General features: G+C 43.1%; 1 protein-coding gene across 2 annotated transcripts in view; it reads left to right on the top strand.

Moving 5' to 3' along the window:
* The window catches only part of LOC134226200 (dual specificity protein phosphatase 10), a 78593-nt gene that overhangs the window by 13172 nt on the left and 44847 nt on the right, over positions 1 to 20574 (top strand). For both annotated transcript variants that reach the window (XM_062706817.1, XM_062706821.1), the window contains exon 3: positions 4668 to 4895. In XM_062706817.1, coding sequence (XP_062562801.1) covers positions 4668 to 4895 — 228 coding nt within the window. The remainder of the gene's footprint in view (positions 1 to 4667; positions 4896 to 20574) is intronic.

A 20574-nucleotide genomic window follows, 5' to 3' on the forward strand; every position in this document is an offset into this window, starting at 1 on the left:
AGGAAATTTTGAACAAATTGCCGAAGAAATTCCGAATAAATTGCCGGAGATATTTTGATGAAAGAACTTGCCCAGGAAATTTTGAAGTATATGCCAAAGAGCTTGCCGAAGAAATTTCAAAGATTTTGCCGAAGAAATTTCGAAAACTTTGCCGAGAAAATTTTGAAAAAAAAAATCAAGGAGATTCCAAAGAAATTGCCGAGGATGTTTTGGCGAAATAATTTTCCGAGGAAATTTCCAATAGTTTGTCTAATGAATCCCGAAGAATCTCTGAGGAAATTCCGGATAAATTGCCGAGGAAATTTGACCAATTCACCGAGGAAATTCTAAAGAATATTTGTCGAGTAAATCCCGAAGAATTTTCCGATGAATTTCCGAAGAATTGGCGAAGTAAATCCCGAAGAATTTGCTGAGGAAATCCCAAAGAATTTATACAAGTGATTTCTAAGAATATTCCGAGGAAGTTTCGTAAAATTCGAGCAGGAAATAATTTACACACTCATTTTCTCGCCGAGATCTCAGCATTTTTTGTTTAATTCCCCAAGATGGGGACCACCGAGTTTTAGCAAACATAAAAAGTAAAAGTACCGAGATACGGTAAACATTTTGGCCAGAATCAGTAATAAACGAAATTGTTTTCCGAAGTTCAGTTTTGAAATTTACTGAGCTACAGCGGTGCCCAATTGTGTACCGTGGACCCCCGGTAATATGACCGTTTTTAATCTGAGCACTTTTTAATTTGAACCCCGTTGATTTGAACATCGTTTAAATTAAAAATGGTTCAAACGTCATTTGGCACGTGGAATCGAGAAAAGAAAAATGGAACATCGTGAAATGGAACGCAGAATCAAAACAAACCAGCAAACAGAGTAACCAGAAGTTCAAATTAAAAATGAACCCCGGTAATTAAAATGAGGTACTGTTCAAATTATCGGGGGTCCACGGTATACTTTACCAAGTGATCTCTGAAGAATTTGCCGAAAAAATTCTAAAGAATTTCCCGACGGAGTTTCGAAGAATTTTCCTATGAAGTATCAAAGATTTATTTGATATTTCTCTTATTTAAATCATTTTCAGATAATAAAATCCTGGATAAATCCTGAAAAAAATTCTTGGCAATCGAATGCAATTGACACATAGATTCATGCAGCCGCAGTCGGCTAAAATGCTCCTAGATAACGCCGCCGAGCAAAATCATGACAAACGCCGCCGAACCGGTGCACACCTCTGGTTGGGACCTCCACTACTCTCCTGTCGCAGAAAAACAGACATCCATTAGAAGTTAGAACATTTCGCGTCCAAAAATTACCAACAACATCTTTTGTTTACACAGTATTTGGCCAAATACGAATCAGATGGCAATAGTGAACAAACATCAAACGACTACAAAAACGATTAGAACGACGCTGGTGGTTTGTCAGTTAACGAATATTCGAATGCACCGTTACAAAAGTGAACGATGAAAAATCGCTGAGTGTTATGTCTGTTTGTCTGTCCTTCTATCGACCGTGCTAGTCTTGATAATCGTCGATTAATTTCTGACAATTTACAATGCGAAAATTTCACCGAATGAGCCTTCTATTATGATTTATTTTGCCCATTTTATTTTCCAACGTTTACAATTCTACAACCAATATTTACAAACTGTGCCGCCATATGTCACCATAGACCGGCAGGCCCGCTTCAGTTGTGCAGCGAGGTGCAAACCCAAAGAATAACATGAACTCATCGCTTCATCGACGACGACGACGATCGCGAACACCAGCAAAAGCAGAAGCGGTCAAGCGCAGCAGCAAAAAAATGATGTCATATTCAAAAATAAATAAGAGTTTATATCGATCAACAAATTTACTTGGCTCCTCGACTCTTGCTGCGTACAACCAGCCAGCGTGAGAGAACAAAATGCGTGTAACATCACAATTTTATGGGAGCTGTCAAGCGGCAGTGTTGGCAGAAATTCACTTCAATAATGATATGGGAAACTGCTGTATTCCACGTATCCAATCAATCAAATTCACGGCTTAAAACGTGACGATTTTTTAAATGTGGTTCAACAATGTTTTAGACCATTACTCAGCATTTCTTTCACTTGCGCTCGCTATAAATAGGCGGAAATGATACAAAATCCACTTGATCATTCGTTGGTTCATCATACTGCCGTTAGTTTCAAGGACGGTCAAGTAACTTTCACATCTGCTGCCTGTTACACACCAAATAGTAGTAGTGGGCCTCATGTTCGCCCGCGATCTTGTCAAGATAAACAGCTTCGGAAATCCACTATCAAAGGGTACCAAAACAAGCAATAAATTTGGGAGAAATTTCGTAGCCCATTCAGCGACGAAAACTAGACGAATTCTTCGCGGTATTACTCACGCTGATGCCCAAAAAAAACTAGTCAATCATGATGGCGTTAAGCCAATCATAGTGAGCGCTTTTGCCTGACGCTTGTATAATAAACAAAACCTGTTTCGCCAAACGCGCTTTTGTTGTTATTTTTGGTTTCGTTCGCGATCGCGAGGGGATGGTGTATTTTTGTGTTCGTTTGTGAGAGTGTGCTGCGCTCCGCGTCCGCTCGAACTAACAATAAAAGCAAAACGATCATTTTTTTCCCCCGTACCCGTTTAGTTCGCGATCGCGATCACGCAAAGCACCCAACACCCACTCACGAGTGGGTCGAACGCGAGCGATGATCGGTTCGTTGAGGAATTTCGTCGATTGTCAATGCATCACGCCGTCAGGTCGCGGTTTGTGTTCCGCAAACACACACCCCTGCTAGACTTTCGGACAATCGCCGTCGTTGGCTGGCCACTGGGTCGCCTTTCTCATGCGAAAAAGATTCTAAAATTGTTTGGAGGCGGTCGGGTTGTGCAAAGCAATCAAAGCAAATCAGTTCCATTTAGTCGAAATAGGCATCATTTGCTCCGCTCGTTGTCATAACGAGGTAAAGTGGCATGCTTTGATGGCATAATATCCGACATCGTTGGCTGTGACGGTGCTGTAAATGTTGTTAACAACTGGCGATCCTCGCGCTCGGAACGGTGATTAGCACGTGTTCGTTAAACTATTTTTAGCACCGTCAATCAGCTGGTCGATAGTGAGGAGTTATACATACGATAATTTGCACAATTGATAGCAAATTACGATTTGAACCGAGTGAATGCTGCGTACGGGAACTCGATCTCCGTGCTAAGTGGCAACATAAACAACGAGATCACATGACGATGGATGAGTGAAGCGAAAACATCAATAACGACACAAACGGGGCTAACAGCATCAACGCAGTGTTTATCGTTCTGATTTGGAATGATTTGATCCTCCGCTGACGAATATGAGTCACACCACATTTGGCTCGTTCGACAAAGGCGCGGCCCGGCCGGAGAGACGATCATCACGCAGAGGAAGTATATTGCGCAGCGGAATGAAATTTGACGATCGACGAAGAACGACGACTCAGTTAATTAAGAATCGCGTTGTGCAACTCATTCATTCCTAATTTGTCGCTCTAATGAATGGTTCACATATTTATATGTGTAGCTATTCGCACCGAACACGTGCCGCACGGTTTGCTTCACATCGCTGATGACGATAAATTATCATGACAATGCGAAAAGAAGCGTCGCGATCGGACGATTCGAACAGATCATCATTTCTTTTTATCGATCGGTTTGAACCCAATTGAAATGTTACGCGATTCTATTCTGGCATTGACCAATAGGTAATTGTTTTCAATGTTAAAAATTGTGGTTCCGAGATGGAATGTAGCACTGTATGGAAACAGTCCAGACTTCTCGGGTGAAGTTTATTAGTAACTCGTTGCACAAGACACAAATTCAAATAGTTATGAAAATTGTGTAAATGCTAATAAGAACTGTTGGTTGAAAAGCAGTTCAAATTCCAAAAGGATCAAGTTTAAGAAATCATCAAGCAAAAGACATTACATCAATGTAATTTTATTATAATCTACTCTACCGAAGTATTCTTCATTTTTCCATGTTACCATTATTTCCAGTGCAGATGTATATCTATCAAAATACACGTGTCATTTTCAAGCGGAAATCAGTGTCAATCGGTTCGATTACTCGATCCCGGAACGTACATTTCAACACCAATGGCCAAACAATATACGGGCGTCGATATATCGTGTTACAAATAAATATCGCTCTCCCATGATTGAAACCCTGCCTGCGTTCTCTTATCGCCCGCTTCGACGTGTGGCCCCAGAGACAACACGAAAGTGTCAAACAGTGACTCATTTCTCGCACCCTTCCCCCTAGTCGTCACTGTCTCCGAGCTCGATTCGGCCCGACCGTCAATTTTAATCATCCACCCCCCGTTTGATTGCGTCGCTCGATTTCTTAACTTCTGCACTGAGTACTAGCTGAAACTGTGCTTATGTCCGCCGCAACCCAATACTTTATTGATGTATTTATTGATGTTATCGCCCTATGGTATTGCCTTGTTTTTCGATCTCTTACGCCCGCCGAACGGACAGGCCCTGCGGGAGGGCAAGTGTTTATATTAATTTGCTGGGAATTTATTGCCGCCTACCCGCACTCGAAATCACTCTGTAACGACGGCCTGCCACCGCCAATCGATATCAATGACTCATACAAATTTGATCCAATTAACGCCACTTTCCCTCTATATATTCCTTTCCATTGACGCAGACATCGAATCGCATCCCGCATCGCCCGTGTTTCCACATCTTCTGCTCGGTAACGGCCGGGACGCCATCGACCCATCAACCGTCGGAGCCAACTGCGTACTGAATGTCACCTGCCAACAACCCGCAGCCAGTCTGCTGAAACCGGGCCTGGAGTATAAGCAGATCCCAGCCAGCGACACCCCGCACCAGAACATCAAACAGTACTTCCAGGAGGCCTTCGAATTCATTGGTGAGTACCCACTCGAGTCGAGCTTTATCGAGCGCTCCCAAAACAAGGCTAATGACTACTTAACGAACCAGCATTTCAATCGCGCGTGCTCGCTTTAACGAAGAACTCTTACGCAAGCTGCCTCCAGCGGCCAAACGAGGCAGAATGGGCTGTAGACCGCGCTGGCGAACTGCATCGTAAACTTGTTTCGGTTCCAAACTGCATTCCAGCGTCGGCCGCCAATTGGCCTACTGCAGTTTAAATACCACTTATTAACTAATAGGTAGCCAAGACATCAAAGCAATCCGTGGTAGCAACCTTCGAGTGACCCTAGGGTCTTTCTTTGCGCCTTGCGTGTGCCAAAAACTGGATTCCTTCCAGGCACCTAAGATTTAAAATCAATCATGCTTACAACAGCAGCCGTCTCGGCAGTGCACCATCACACAAACGCAACGCATTTTAGCGAGCAAGTGTTCAGGTGTACTTCACGTATTTTATTTTTGTTAGTGCCTGTGTTGGTACCCTACTTCAAATGACTCATCACCCACTGCGGACCATTCGGAAGGCAACCACTTCAAGTTGCTATTTTTCCACCGCGGCCGTTTTGGTCGGGTGGTGTTGAACTCGATGTACTTCGCTGGTAGTAATCTGAAAAATCAACCCTCGACGCACTCGCGGTGTGTCAATCAATGGAAGGCAGTAGTTAATGTATCGCGCGCTGCGATACTCCACTCAATCATCATTCATCGGTTTTGGCACCTGTTGTTGGTGTTGTGCTGAAAACAAAACTCACCATCGCATCATCATCATCAGGAGGGGCGAGTAATGTGCGGGAAGAAGTCGGGCTTTATCGATTCGCCCGGCACCTTTCCTGATAAGAACATTATTTGTACGATGACAGTTGGTTTCAGCGGGCGTCACGTGGTCTGGCGAAAGAACTAGATGGGCAGCCGTTGCTTTGGTGCGAAATGAATGCGAATACGAATTTCAATTCGATTTCATCAGATTCTTGATTTGAAGTTCTGGCGAAAGAACTAGATGGGCAGCGTTGCTTAGGTGCGAAATAAATGCGAATACGAATTTCAATTCGATTTCATCAGATTCTTGATTTGAAGTTCTGGTAAAAATATTTTGAAGTGGGATAAAAAAGTGGGATTTGAATATAGTTTCCATTGGATAATTTATACAACATTTCTAATTATATTGAAATTGAATTTTAGGATGATTTCAAACTTATTTCCAACTGTGATTTGAATGAGTTCTCCTGCGGTTAGAACAGAATCCCTTAGCATTTCGAATAGTATCGCAACTGCCTTGCAATTATCAATTTTAAACAGATCCCAAAGGATCAAATAACTACTGGTATTCGAATATGATCAAAACTGGGAAACGGAATCAAACTTGCAATTGACCTTCCCCGTCAAAAATTGTATCTCGTTTTATTGTCTCTCAATTCTTTAACTTATTTAAGGTCAACTTTTCCTAAGAACCCATATTTTTTGAAACCTATAACTATTTTAGATATCAAAACAAAAGCCGAAAAAGTGCTGTACGTGTGAACCGGGCTGAAAAAATCACACGATGTTCGTTCAAAATCGGGCCAATCTTAAAAAACAGCACTTTTTCGATTTTTGTTTAAAATTTAAAAAAATACATAATTAGAGGCGTCAAAAAATATGAGTTTTTTAGGAAAGTTGTCCTTAAATAAGCTAAGAATCGATTGAGTGAATGAAAAATTTTGACGGGAAAGGTCAATTCTTTTGAAAAAAATCGAGAAAATCTTATTATGTTTTTTCCGGAAATATCTTTTTTTCGAAAGTTCTTCGAAGAACGCAGTTTCTTTCAAATTTGAACCGGAGCTAAACAAATCAATCCTGCACTCGTTCTGCGTGTTTAAGGTCACTCTTGACAATAGAGGTAATAAACTATAGATGACGATTGTCGCTGCGGTTCCCTTTGTTATCGTCCCCAAACATGTTGGGTACCTACCTGTCAAAACGTACTGAATTTTCCTTCGTTGACATTTAGTGCCATATCCTCGCTAGCAAAAGATGTTTCGCCAGTGACGACAGCGACAGTCTTCCTCTATAGTTTATTACCTCTATTCTCTTGACAGAATCCAAGTTTCAAAGTGCTCGCGTTTTCGGGGGCCACCACTCGATACGGAGGCGGCGGACAACTGTCATTTTTGTTGATTCAGCTTTGCTGCATCGCAGCATGCGTGAAAAAATAAAAATGACAGTTGTGCGTTGCTTCCGTATCGAGTGGTGTGCCCCCGAAAACGCGAGCACTTTGAAACTTGGATTCTGTCAGGAGTGACCTTAACTTCTGATGTTTTACCTATTGCAAATTAGTGATACTCCAGATCTCTTCCTTTTTTGTTTTTGCAAATCTATCCGACATTGTAATCCATAACCAACAAGTTCCATTAGAATTTTATGGCTTTCGACTGGGCAAGCCAAACCTGTTTCGGTGGCTCTCCTAAAAGTTTCCCTGAATTGGCTCTTGAAGCTTAAGCCAATCAATCCGGCACACTTCTACAGCGCCTTTCAGCGTTTCGTTAACGCAAACAACCTTGCCCTCTTCCAAATAGCCTTCAACATCACAAATCGAAACCGATGGAAAATGATCATTGCTTCCGGCGATCGTCGACAGCACCTTCGACATCACCAACCGAAACCGAAGAAAAATGTTTTTAACATTCCCCCACTTTCTTACTCGCTGTGGTAGGATACAATGATGTCCAATCAGGAACAAATTGGCAGGATCGTCGGGTTCCACCGAGCGAACTATCCGTTGATGGCTTGGTCGCTTGCGTGCTGGTCATTGAGGCGTGCAACACCTTTTGTTGTCCGATGAAGAAACAGGTCGAGTCATGGCTTACTACTCACTAATCAATGCTCACCACGGATCCGGTAGAGAATTTTCTATGTGACACGGCCGAGACGGAACTTGTTCACAATCCCAAGTAGTGCTACGGAAATACAATAAAACCATCAGACCCCCGGTTGTGTACCTTAATGACCATTGATGGTCTCAGTCGATTTTTTATAATCTCCTTCGACTTACCTAAAGGAAACTTTCCCACAGAATCCGTATTGCCGGTAATCCCTTGGCTAGCATATCAGCGTCGATAGGTACTTTAGCACAAGCTTCCCTCTGTCGATCAGTTCTCGCAAGGAACGAAACTGAACTTTGATGTGCTTCATTCATTTTAGACTCCGGCGACCCAAGATCTGGGTTATCTTCAAAACCCGTAACTGACTTCTTCACTTCTCGCTGAACAGACTTAAGCAGATTGACCCAAATATCCAATTGATCCAAATATAGCTTTACAACTTGCTTGGCAGAGTGTCGTTAGCTCCACCTCGGCGGACGATAGTTTAGGACAACTGCTTCCTGGTAGACCAAATCACAGTTTGGCCATAGAGCTTGATCACCAATCCGGATACAGTTCTTCTGTCATTGGGGTAATTTCCCCAATCCGTGTCAGCAAATACCACAAGTGGTTCCGCATAGTTAAGAATCCATTGTGCCCCGAAAGTATCTCAGGTGGTGATCAGATATGGATGTCAATGTTAAGAACATCAAACTTCCGATCAATTAACAGTTTGGATTGTCCGTGAAACTCTTTTTTGAATACGCAAGTGGGGATTCATAGGCACTTTTGACAGCTATACGCCTTTTGACTGATCGTCATCTTTCCGGCCCCACGTTCGCACTGGATGTGTAGTCCTTGAAAACTTCGCACTTCCTCCACTTATTTCGAATTCAGTAGAAAATCTTTTCTTTAAACTCTGAATCGCTTTCAGTGAGTTGCTCATAATTATTACGCCCGAGCAGCACACCTGCGGCGTAGGGGTTTCTGAAACCTACATGCCACTAAATTTAGTCACAGGGCTTGGTAGTCATATGGCTACTGCTTCTGCCTCATACCCAGGAGGTCGTGGGTTCAATCCCAGGTCCGTTCCATTCTCCTACTTTGTATCTTTCTCTTTATTTCTCATGTTCTACTAATCGCTAGAACTGGAAATGGACTTCCATACCGTTTCCATTACTATTCCTATACCTTCAACTTGAGTATTCTAACAGTAATCTGCTAGAATTGGAAATGAACTATAGAGCTCGTTTCCTACATCCAATTAGAAATTCCATCAGTTTCCTTCTCCTATCTATCACATTGGCAGCTCGTTAATCAAGACGGACCTCTGCCTCTCCAACCTAACCCAGAAATTCCAATATATTCCGCATGACCTCGTGGCAAGTGCAGAGGCATATTCGGCTTGCAGTGGGCGAGTGATTGCATCATCATTTCCTCCTCCTTCCCTACATTGACTTGCATTCTGACGTGGCAGGCGCCAGTATGACCTAACAAATGAGATCACCAGTACTTGTACATTGAAGATGTGTGCTAGTCCCAAGCAAACATCTGTTGGTTCTCTGTGCAAGAACAGCTGATCTGGTCATAATGGAGTAGCAACTATGAGCAGTCAATCAAGCTCAAGCTCAAGCCTACATGCCACTAAATTTAGTCACATTTGACTTGCAGCAACCAAAGCGACGAATATTCAGTACGTATATGAGAACTCCCAGAACAGTGATCATGTTCACTCAGTGGCAGGAACTCAAACAATTAGATTTGGTCGTATGCAGATCAAAGAAAATCTTCAATGACAAGTGTGTCGCTAGGGTCGAATTCCCATTCGATCCACATTCTTCCACTACGATCATATCATCTTTATTTTCGATTTGCCGACCAGCTGACGGCATCGCGGTACTAATCTGGTTTCGTCAAAAATAACATCTCACACGACCATCACGTTCTTTTCATTTCACACGCGTGATACCCGTGGGGCGTAACCGACGAACATTACATTTTTTGCGTTTTCGAGTCCAGTAAGTCTATGTCAGAAACACAACTGTTTAGACGTTCGCTATCACCGTTTTGCTCTGACTTCTACTCGTCGTTTCCAACTGGACGCTACGTTGCTTGCCGAACTTCCTCATCGCCTTGCCTGTGTACTCGCCTCCGTTATTAAAGTTTGAGCAGTCACATTGTAACCGTCTAATTTTCCTGTTTCGCGTAAGCGGTTTTCTTTTTTAGAAGAAAAAATTAGACGGTACAACATGCCCAGTTTCATTGTAATTGGTGTTATGGACCCTGCTGTCCCCATTTTGACCGCTAAATCCGGTCCGGGTCTAAATTTCAGGAGATCACTTTCAATTGCAAACAGAATTCTTTGCACTCCTGATGTCTTCTCATGAAGATTGAGCAGCCGCATGCCCAGTTTCATAGAAATTGGTGTAATGTTCCCTGCTCTCCACATTTTGATCCCTGAATCCGTCCCTGGCTAAAATTTCAAAAGATAAACTTCTAGTGCATACAGCATTCTTTGAGCTCCTGATGCGTTTTCGTGAAGTTTGAGCAATTGGTGTTATGGACTTGGTGCTCTCCCAATTTTGACACCTGAATCGGGCTCCGGTCGAAATTTCAGAAGGCCAATTTCAAATTCAAATAGAATTTTTTGAGTTCCGTATATATGTTCATTAAGTTTGAGCAGCAGCATGCCCAGTTTCGTTGTGATTGGTATTATGGACCCTGTTCTCCCCTTTTTGATCCCTGAATCCGGCCCTGGCCGAAATTTTACAAATTGAAAACAGAGTTCATTGAATTCCTCCTGATGTGTTTCATGAAGTTTGTGCAGCAGCATACCCAGTTTCATTGTAGTTGGTGTTATGACTTCTGCCCATTTTGACCCCCGAATTTCCGAAGGTCAATGTCAATTGAAAATATTTTTTTTAAACTCCTGCTTTGTAAAGTTTGAGCAGGCACATACCCATTTCCGCATGTATATTTCATTGTAATTGATTTTGTAGCCCATACTCTACCATTGTGATCCCTGAATCCGGCCCTGAATTCAGTCAATCCTGCCCTACTTAAATGGTAAAACCATCGGAATTGACCAGAAATCTCTATAAATAAATTTTTGAGATGTTTTGATGGTTGATTTGATAAATTTCGGGCTTGAACACGTCCAGAACATTGCGCACACTTATTTCTAGCAATAACTCGGATGTGAACCTGAATTTCGGACTGAGAATGTATCAGCGCAAAAATATAGCTATCCCCATTGAGCACAAACGAAACCGCGGGAAATTCCGACGATCAGGTGCTGACTGCGAGCCATTTGAAAAAAAAATCCGTTCGTCCTGGGTCTTTGAGGGTTTTAAGGGTCACCCACATTGGAAGACGTTTTGGAGCACATCCCAAATTGTCTTCATAGATTCGTTGTCCTTCACTTACTCCAAGTGGCTGTCGACGATGGTCTGGACCAATAGTGATCGACAATTGTTGTTTGCTTCATTCATCATCACTAGAGCTTTTCCGCTGCTTTCTCTGCTCTGTTTCCGATTTCAGAACGTTCCAAACAGGCTTTTCCTCAGCTTCCGTTTCAATACATTTCAGAACTTCCAAGCTTCAGGCTTCAGTTCCAATTGTTTTCATTCTGCAGAATTCTTTTCGGCAAAAACTTTCGTGACACGTTGCAACTTGCAACCACAAGCGAAAAAACAGTATGGCCGTTTTGCTGATGGGCCCATAATTGTGTTGGTTTTAGCGATACCACACTTTGAATGAATATTTCGGAACTATGTTGCGATTTGGGCATACAGTAGCCGTTCGATAACTGCAAAATGTTTACTTTGCAGTTAACGAATGCCGTTCGATAACTGCAACGCATTCTAGATGTCAAACGGTTGTCAATCGACGTCAGATGCAATAAAACTGCATCTAAATGTGCAGCGCAATGCAGCTGTCATTGAGTCTGACATCAGTTTGAAGTTTAGCGGTCCGATAACTGCAAAACTGTTGCAACTATCGAATTGCAGTTAAAAAGCATTGCAGTTAAATGACTTGCAGTTATCGAACGTCTACTGAACATTTTTAGTAAACAAACATTATTTAATTGATTTAATATAATTTCTTTAAATGTAGTACCCTTCATAGAAAAGCCGCAGAAGCAAAGCATGTTTTGTCGCATGTATACCGTTTACTCAGAAAATGATTGCTCTGATTAGAATTCGATTTCCAATGTTTGTTTACAATACAATGCACGCCGAATCACAAAGGCCCGATTTACTATTTTGTATTTCTTCTCGAGCAATTCTAAGTAGCAATGAGCTTGAAAAACTGACCTGATATTGGCACAAAATTGCAGCATTTTTTTGTTTTGTTTTCAATTTCAAAAATAGTTGGATGTGTTGAAAAATACGGATTTTGGGGAAAATCGGCTTTGCATCGCTCGAAGGAATAAAACGAATAAAATCGATTGTTTGTCAAATTTCCCTAAGAAACCATATTTTTTGAAGCCTCTAACTATTTTTAAAATCTAATCTAAAATCTTTTTCGGTTTTTGTTTTTAATTTAAAAAATAGTTAGAGGCTGCAAAAATATGGGTTCTTTGGGAAAGCTGACCTTAAATAAGCCAAAGAATCGATTCAACGAATAACAATTTTTAACGGGAAAGGTCAATTGCTCCCGGACCTGGGATTGTCTTCGAATTTCTTCTGGAAATCCTTTTGGAATTCCTCCTACAATTCCTTTTGAAATTCTTCTTGAATTTCCTTCAGGAATAAATTCCTTTTCCTTTTGGAATTCCTCCTGGAGGAATTATCGAAGCAATTTATGAATTTTTCTTCAACTATTGCTTAAAAATTGACTCAAATAAAACTTCCGACAGATAAATCTGATGTTTTTTTATGAACTTGATGATGATTTTTCACGAACTTTTGTCTAGCCAAATTAATTAAACTCAGTTGATCCTTGACGTTATCTTACCCGAGCTGAAAAAAGAAACATTTGATGAGAACAAAATTGCCCTTAGATGGAAGTGCACAAAACGACTAATTTTCTCACGCACTGATCGTGATCGTTTACATTGCCACTTTCGGTTGCCCATATTACACAAGCCGTGTGAGAGTGTCGTTTAGTCTACTTCCGGCTTCGTCGGCGGCGCTGCGGTTTCACCATTTTATCGCACGCGGTTGTCGCAATACAAAAAAAAGCCGACTACTGTGTAGCCGCACGTCGATGATGATAGCAGGTACGGGTAAAGTTCGAATCGAACCAGGAGCTGAACACGTTGCGTGCTTGGTCATTCAACTGCTGCATTTGTAGGCACTGCATATGAACTGCTTGCCCGCGATTGAGGAAATGGATAGTGGCGGCGGCGCGCGCCCCGTTATGATGCGTCAACGATATCGAATTGTGGCCGCGTTATCTTCCTGGACGGGATTCCAAATATGGAATTGCTCCAATCGCTCATGTCTGTGGGCAACAGGAAGGCGATCAGTTTCAAGGACACGCGGATCAACATACCCGTTAAATATTTTAAAAAAATAGTGCTTGCGATTTTCCTTTCGATTCGCACAGTAGGCATTGGACAAACGGTTATGGGTCCACCGTATCTGTCAATTTCGTCAACAGTTTCTCTTTGTTTGTCGATCACCATACCAACCGGCATTGCTGGCTGCCAAGCGTGAAAAAAGCGATGTCTACTTCAAAGGTTGAACGGATCGGGTTGGGCGGAAAGGGTGGCGACGACTGGGCACAGACACACCGATCGGTCAAGTTGATGTCACTGCTAAATTTGAGCGACCGCGCGCGCGTAGCACTCACAAATGGGCCAAAAAACTCGTATAACACCCCGCGACCGTGCTGCGAGTACGAAGAGACCAAAGCCGGTTGATTGCTTACGCGGGTTAAAATTAAATCTTACGTAGCCCCACTGTGTGTGGTGCTAGCGGGCCGCGATCCGCAGTGCCCAGTCAGTGCGCAGTTCGCATTCGCGAATGTAAATATAAATAAATAAGCTTATTGAAAATGCCTCGATCGCCATCGGACCGCGTGTCCGACCGCACCACAAATGTGCAGTGGCGAATTAAAAATATTAAAAATCCATTCAACTCTCTCGCCTTGCGGTTGCTTTAGGTAATTGATTATCAATCAGAATGGCACACTGGGCCGGGAATGGGATGGCAACTAACGATACGATGATGTCAAATTTCCGTGTGTTCGCATGAATATGTAATCTCGCGACGTGAGCTGAGAAATATTCAACAAAAGAAATTATAAACTTGGTTGAAATCGAGTCGAAAAGATGGAGCTCAATGAGTAGATGCTGACTTCACTTTTTGCTTCCACCTGATCATAAACGACTGAGGTTCAACGACTTTGATTCATGTAATTAAAATACTTCATTTGACACCCGATTTGTAAACCGTTTGACAGTTTTAAAAAGAAACTCGACAGTCCTACATTTGTTAGAAAATTGTCGCGACGCAATTCATTGTACGGCCGTCATTTATTTTTATCACGCCCTCATCAACAACTCCATTAGTCATGTAGGGTAACTGTTCCAGTTACAAATTGCTCCTATTATCGTTGTACTGAAATCAAAAGATCAAAAGCAAATTGATTCGTTTCCTATTTTTGTCATTTATTCGACAGCAGGCATGCGTGTTAGCAAAATGAGCCCAAGAATTTCGCTTTGAAATGAGATGAATATGGGAGCAGCTCCTCTACTGTTTGACCACATTGAATGATAACAATGATTCACAGCGTTGCGGTGCAGAGTTTAAACCACAGGGCGATAACAACATTGAGCCTTATCGACCGAACGGTAATCATTGTTCGCACGTTATCAGCTGCTGTGTAACGGCGATAAGAGCGTTTACACTCGGCTTTTACAATTGCCACCACAACTAGGACCTTAATTGGGGCATAGATGATGATGATGATGATTATGATGCTGGTGTGTACATATATTTGAGGTGCAATAATGAACGAACGGGCGCACCTACAATGTACGCACCATGGGTGATTATCTCGGTGAAAAACAATAAATTTTATGGTAAATAGCAAATCTATGATCGATGGCCACGTTTTCAACGCAAATGCGGTGGGAAACGTTCAGCAAAATATGTAATGATACACAACCAAAAGGTGAAAACAAAAGCAAATGGCTTTAAACCCTTTAAACTGATTACCTCTTGTTACTCATTAGTTCCTGACGAAACTACAAATAGTAAACCAATTAAAGGTTTATCAGCAGTTTAACAGCAAATGTAAACTAGAAATGATTCAAACGGTGCTGATGTTATCACGCAACGTGCCAGCTATGTATTTACGTCACTGTTTACCTAGTTTGTAACGGAGTGATTCAATATTCCTTTTAATCCAAGAAAAAACATACATATTCAAGCTTTAAATGGGAAATATTGAGTTCAATTTCATTTGATTAGAAGTGAGGGAAGCATATTGAAACGAAAATTGATCGATAGTTTAAAGTTTTCGTTCCCTGAACGCAACACAACGGTTACGTCACTTTGTACACACTTACTCTGATATTTCAGAAACTACAGCCCTTGTTTTGAATGTACTTCCGGTCGAACTCGAACCATCGCCATTAACCTCGAGGCCTACTGCCTGGGATAAAGCGCCGCGGCGGCGGCAGCGGTGCAACGCGAAGAACGCGATACACCACCAACAAGAAAGGGAAATCTTTTCCGACACCCGCTGACTCACCGTCATATAGTTTCAACCTGGTTTCAACATCATACTAATTAGCATGCTCTCCATGTTGGTCTATGATGGTAGGTTTACGTGACGGTAATTAGACGGTTCCTTACCTAAACTAATCCAAATGCTGCCGGGCCGTGGCTACACCAGAGCGATGGAAGCGAACGGACAGGTTGAAATGTTTCGAAACTGTGATTCGGCCCTTGGATGCATGTGCAAGCCCCGCATGCATGAGTGAGAATGGATCAAATGCGGTTCATTAGCCCCCATTGCTTGTGAACTCCGATGCGGTGCAAATCCCTCGGGAACATTTCCTGAGTGGCCCTGCCGAAGCTTATTACGAAAATCCCTAAATGAGGGGGATTGCTCATCGCTTTGCATGCATAATTTTCCGTCAGATGTACACTGTTTATGTCGATTTGATGTGCTCGGAAGAGCAGCAAATTTAGATAAATTTAAGATAAACATTTGGGAAAACTTTCGGCAAACCTCGGTGGACAGAAGGGGCTATAAATCTCCGGCTTTCGACAGGGAAGATGAAACTGGGTATGTTATGGTCCCCTTCCCGTGGAATGGCTAATGCGGAAGGGAAATCCGTTGTTGAAATCCCTGAATTTGTTCACGAGCAGAAGGGTACTGCCGAGTAAACAAACCAACCAGTGAGTGCAAACGAATATTTCTTTGTTTACAGAGCTCTTGTTTGTACATCATTTGAATCCGCCGCTGCTGCGTGGAATCGAATTTGCTTTCCACTGCTGACATAGCCGATCACGTTCGCGGCTTCCACGGCGATGACGCATTCTATGACCAATTTTTCGCACCCATTCATTGTGCCAGAACTGACAGTCGCTAGCTAATTGCCATAACCCCATCCAGTCCCATCTTAGGTACTGGACATAACAGACGAGGTTTACATTCCCTGTTGGAATGTATCATCATTTATGGATGTTCCGTAGCTGGTGACTGACTGACTCAATGCAAAGCACTTACAGTCATCGATTGAGTCCTTTTGAGATGGTGCGACTCAAAGTTCCAAGGGCATATCACTTGTCAACTGGCCACAAAAGTATAACAATGCCAATGACGTTGTTTGCCGTGTGACCAATATTTGACTCAGCAAGGCCTAGTATTTCCAGAACTGACACTTGAACTGCAATTTTTGTTTAGATCAAGTCTAACACAAATCATCGTCACATTATGGCGCCCAACACTCTAAAATTTACCCATTTGATGCTTGTAAACTTCACAAAATTCATATTGGAATGTCAATAACTGCAAGAATGGAGATGTAGCACTTAGATCAAATTAGCATGGGAATCATAGCCGAGAAAGCAGTATCGCCCAATGCTAAATACATTGTCAAACACGAAAAAACGATACGAGCACCGCCGGTGCCTGGTCGGCCACCTACAGAATTTTAAAATTCAGTGTTGAAAAGATGAACGATAGAAGGCGTGTCGAGTACAAAGTCTGCCTCAGCATAACGAAGTTGTGACTCATCACCAAGTACCATCGACCACACACTATTTACTTTTTTCGTAGGCTTTTTAACCTAAAAAAAAACAAAACCGCAGCAACCTGGCAGCCGCAATATAAGGTTGCTCCCTTTCGTCGGAGGGGATTCGTAATTTGTAACATTATAACCCAACTCCGGAGAAATCCAACGAGAATTAAATTTGCTTGTAAAAGACACTTGACACGTGACTGCCGTGCTGCCGTAAGCGACACTAAAATGACAGCACGTGTCACCCCATGGGACGGTTTTACGGGCATTGCGTCATCCCCACCTCTGATGCTGCATCGTAATCCGATTTCGGCGAGCATCAAGATCGCATTTGCACGCACGTAATCAGCAACAGCAGGGTTGGACCATAATACGCAATGTTTCTTGTGCAGGGTTGTACACGAAGTGTAAAAAAAACCTCGTAATTCTTTTCCATTTGATTGCAACATGTTCATTATCTGAAGCAGCTTAACGCGCTGAATCATAAACCGAATCACTTTTTCTTATGCTCTGTTATTTGAAGTGCATGTTTACACACTAACAACAGAGTTCTCCGCTGTTTTTTTTTTCTATTTTCATCAAAGGCAAGGGGAAACCCTGCCGCAAGAAAAACTAAAGAAAATTGCTGCCCGATTCCTTCCCTAGGAACGAAAAATAATCCACCGAAACTCGCAACACGCTAACGTTGAAATATCGAACTAATAATCCGCAGACCGTACCGAAGCATGAACCATGATGCCGTGCGGCCCCGGAGTGAGTCATCGTGTGAAATTGATTTTCCTAGTTGACTCGAAATTCCTTCACCCGCCCGCTTTCGTGGCAGTTGGCAGTCTCTCTCTCGTTATTTTGACGTTTGAAAGCTCTTGCGTTTTCGTGGACATCGTCGTACTATTAGTCGGCTCGGTTGTGTTTGTCTGCATCGCACGGCCGCCGAAGGAGGAATCCATGATGGCCAATAATAGAAGCAATTACGCAGCATGATCACGATTCCGAGCGCGCCGCGCGCACCTGTTTCAGCTGGTGGCATTTAGCGTTTCGTGCTTCGGTCGTCGGAGATTTCTTATTTCTTTGCTGCACGTTTTTTTCGCAACTGCATTTTTGCCAGTGCAAACAAGTCAGCAGACAACGAGACGAGACTCACAACCGAAACGTTGTTTGAATTTGTTGGAGGAGGAAAGAAATCGTAGCATTCGTTGCATCGACAAGGTTGTTGGTTTAGACGGTTTAGACGGTTATCCGCTGGAGATCTGTAATGCAGATTATAGACAACAGAATTCCACCAGAACCGCCATAAGTTGTCGGCAATAAATAACAGCAGTTTTGATACGTTGCATGCAAACATTCACGCAACTGCTTGCGTGTCACGTGACAGCGAAATCGAAAAAAACACCACTCGAATTCTTTGTTTTCGCAAAGGGTAGGAATTGCCGATGACGGAGACCCAGTTTCAAAGACCGTCGAAGAGCGTGGAAATAAAGGAATTCGTCGTCTTCAATTCGTCCTACTTTCTGTGATTGAAATATTTCAATCCCTGCTGGCGCAACATTTCACCTCGTTCTCTTTCTCCTGTTTGTGCGTCACACAAGCAAATCAACCCTGATCCGCATCGCCGTCAATGTAAAATCCCACAAAACAACACAAACAACCCTTCAAGTTTTCCTTTGTTGGAAAAACAAAGATCAGTGCCTCGGGGCAGAAACCGTTTGCATCTATTTACAACGCTCGGATTAGTCCTCCTCGGCGAACTGATGGAAAGTCCTATCACCGGCAGTCCCCCTTCATATTAGGGACAGGCAGAGGATGACTCATCTCTCAATGCGATACCGAAATTCATCCTGCAGCCAGGGAAGGTTGTCACCATCTTTTTTTACCATGCTGATGCTGCCATTATGCCGAAAGCTGTAACTAATGAGAGGGTGGAACCCCGAAAGGTATACCGCTTTTAATAGCCTTACCGTACGACCTGACACACCCCTGCAGAGGCACCGGTTCTACAGTCAGAGCTGGCTACTGCCCGTGGCAACGACGCTCTTGGCATTCCGTACAAAAGCGAGGGTAAAGATTAGAATAACAATAAAAATCATCCCCTCTTCTGCAGCAAAATAAGTGATTTCTTCTGCTGCCAATTCCCCATTTGCGGTGGTTTCCGCTCCGGGACCGGATAAATCTTGCGGCCGCCAAAGTTATTATACTCTAATGACTCTCCGGATGAAGGGCTTTCAGTTTTCGCAACACCACGTCAATAAATCCGCTGGAATCTATTGGGTTCTGGGCGGCCTTATCTCGTTTCCGGACGATTAGTGCTTGCCTCGATATATTGTCTTTGAAAGTCATCGTGACGAGCATGCGGGAAACACTGCCACCAGATAAGGTTTCCCAAATTTACACAGTGATAAACGAGATCCATTACAGCGAACGCCACCTTCCTTCGCACCAGCTTTCATATTTGCCCAGCATCCAGCAGCCCTGCGCAAAACTTGCGGTCGACCAACGGAAAACAAACGAACATAATGGCGATTCTGTTTGCCCGCTTCAAGAGGAAAGCAAACTGACAACGACTTGTATATTATGGTCTTAGGAATTTAATCTTGGAATGGCATCGAAAGGAAAATAATTTCACAAGAGTCTCTTCTCAAGTGGTAGCCACTGCGTAAACAGACGGCAGAGACCCTTGCAACGGCACCCAGCCCTGCAGCGCGCAGTGTCTCGCATGATTGCTCCGATTTTTGACAGATTGTGTGTTTGGCAGTGATGCTGGCGATGACTAATGTGCTTCCTTCCTAATCGTACATTTTATGCCACCACTAACGGAACTGCGTGCATCCGGCCTAGCATGGAAATAATGGGCTATAGATGAGGGTCGCTTTTCTCTTCAGGCTCACGCGTTGTGTGCAACGCCGGACGCAGCGGGAAGGTCGTTTTGAAACTATTTTACGGTCCAATGGCATGCGGTGAAACGCCTCAATGCAATATGCGACAGGCCGGTGACTCATAGATCGTAACGTAAACTATTGCGTCGTCATTTTCGCGGCTGCCTCCAAAAACGAACGGCAGGGGTTAATCAAGCGAGTTGTACGCTGTCTTGGTTCGCTGACCTCACAGACAGACGGTACTGCACTTTCCTTCTGTGAAATTCAACGAACCGAAAACGGCACAGTCCAACAGCCACGAATGAGTCATGGGAGTGACGCATTGACGAAATGTGAAACAGAAGTATGCGCAGTAGAATGGCGAATTGTCAAAACATTAAAAAAAACAAAGCCTCAATTCAATCTAGTTGGCTAGGCGGTTTTGGCGCTTGAAAGCTGAGCACTGTGAGAACGGCTGCTATCGAGCAGGGCGATGCCATGGTGAACGCAACTGAATTAAAGACACGGCACGACCGCAACATGGAGCGCTCACTTGAATGACCTTTGCTGGATCGTGACGTCACTGCAAAGGCCGTAGGAAACCGTTTGTTTAGCAATAAATTTCTCATTCTGCTTCCATAAAACCCGCGCGGCCGACCTAGCAATCTAATACGAGTTTCTCAAGTCTTCCATTCTCCTGCCTTTGTGCGCATGTATAGGTGGTTGGCTGAGTTGCGATCAGGTTTTCCTCCACTACAGCGGTGTTGG

This window comes from Armigeres subalbatus, chromosome 1, assembly GCF_024139115.2.
Source record: "Armigeres subalbatus isolate Guangzhou_Male chromosome 1, GZ_Asu_2, whole genome shotgun sequence".
Taxonomy (NCBI): domain Eukaryota; kingdom Metazoa; phylum Arthropoda; class Insecta; order Diptera; family Culicidae; genus Armigeres; species Armigeres subalbatus.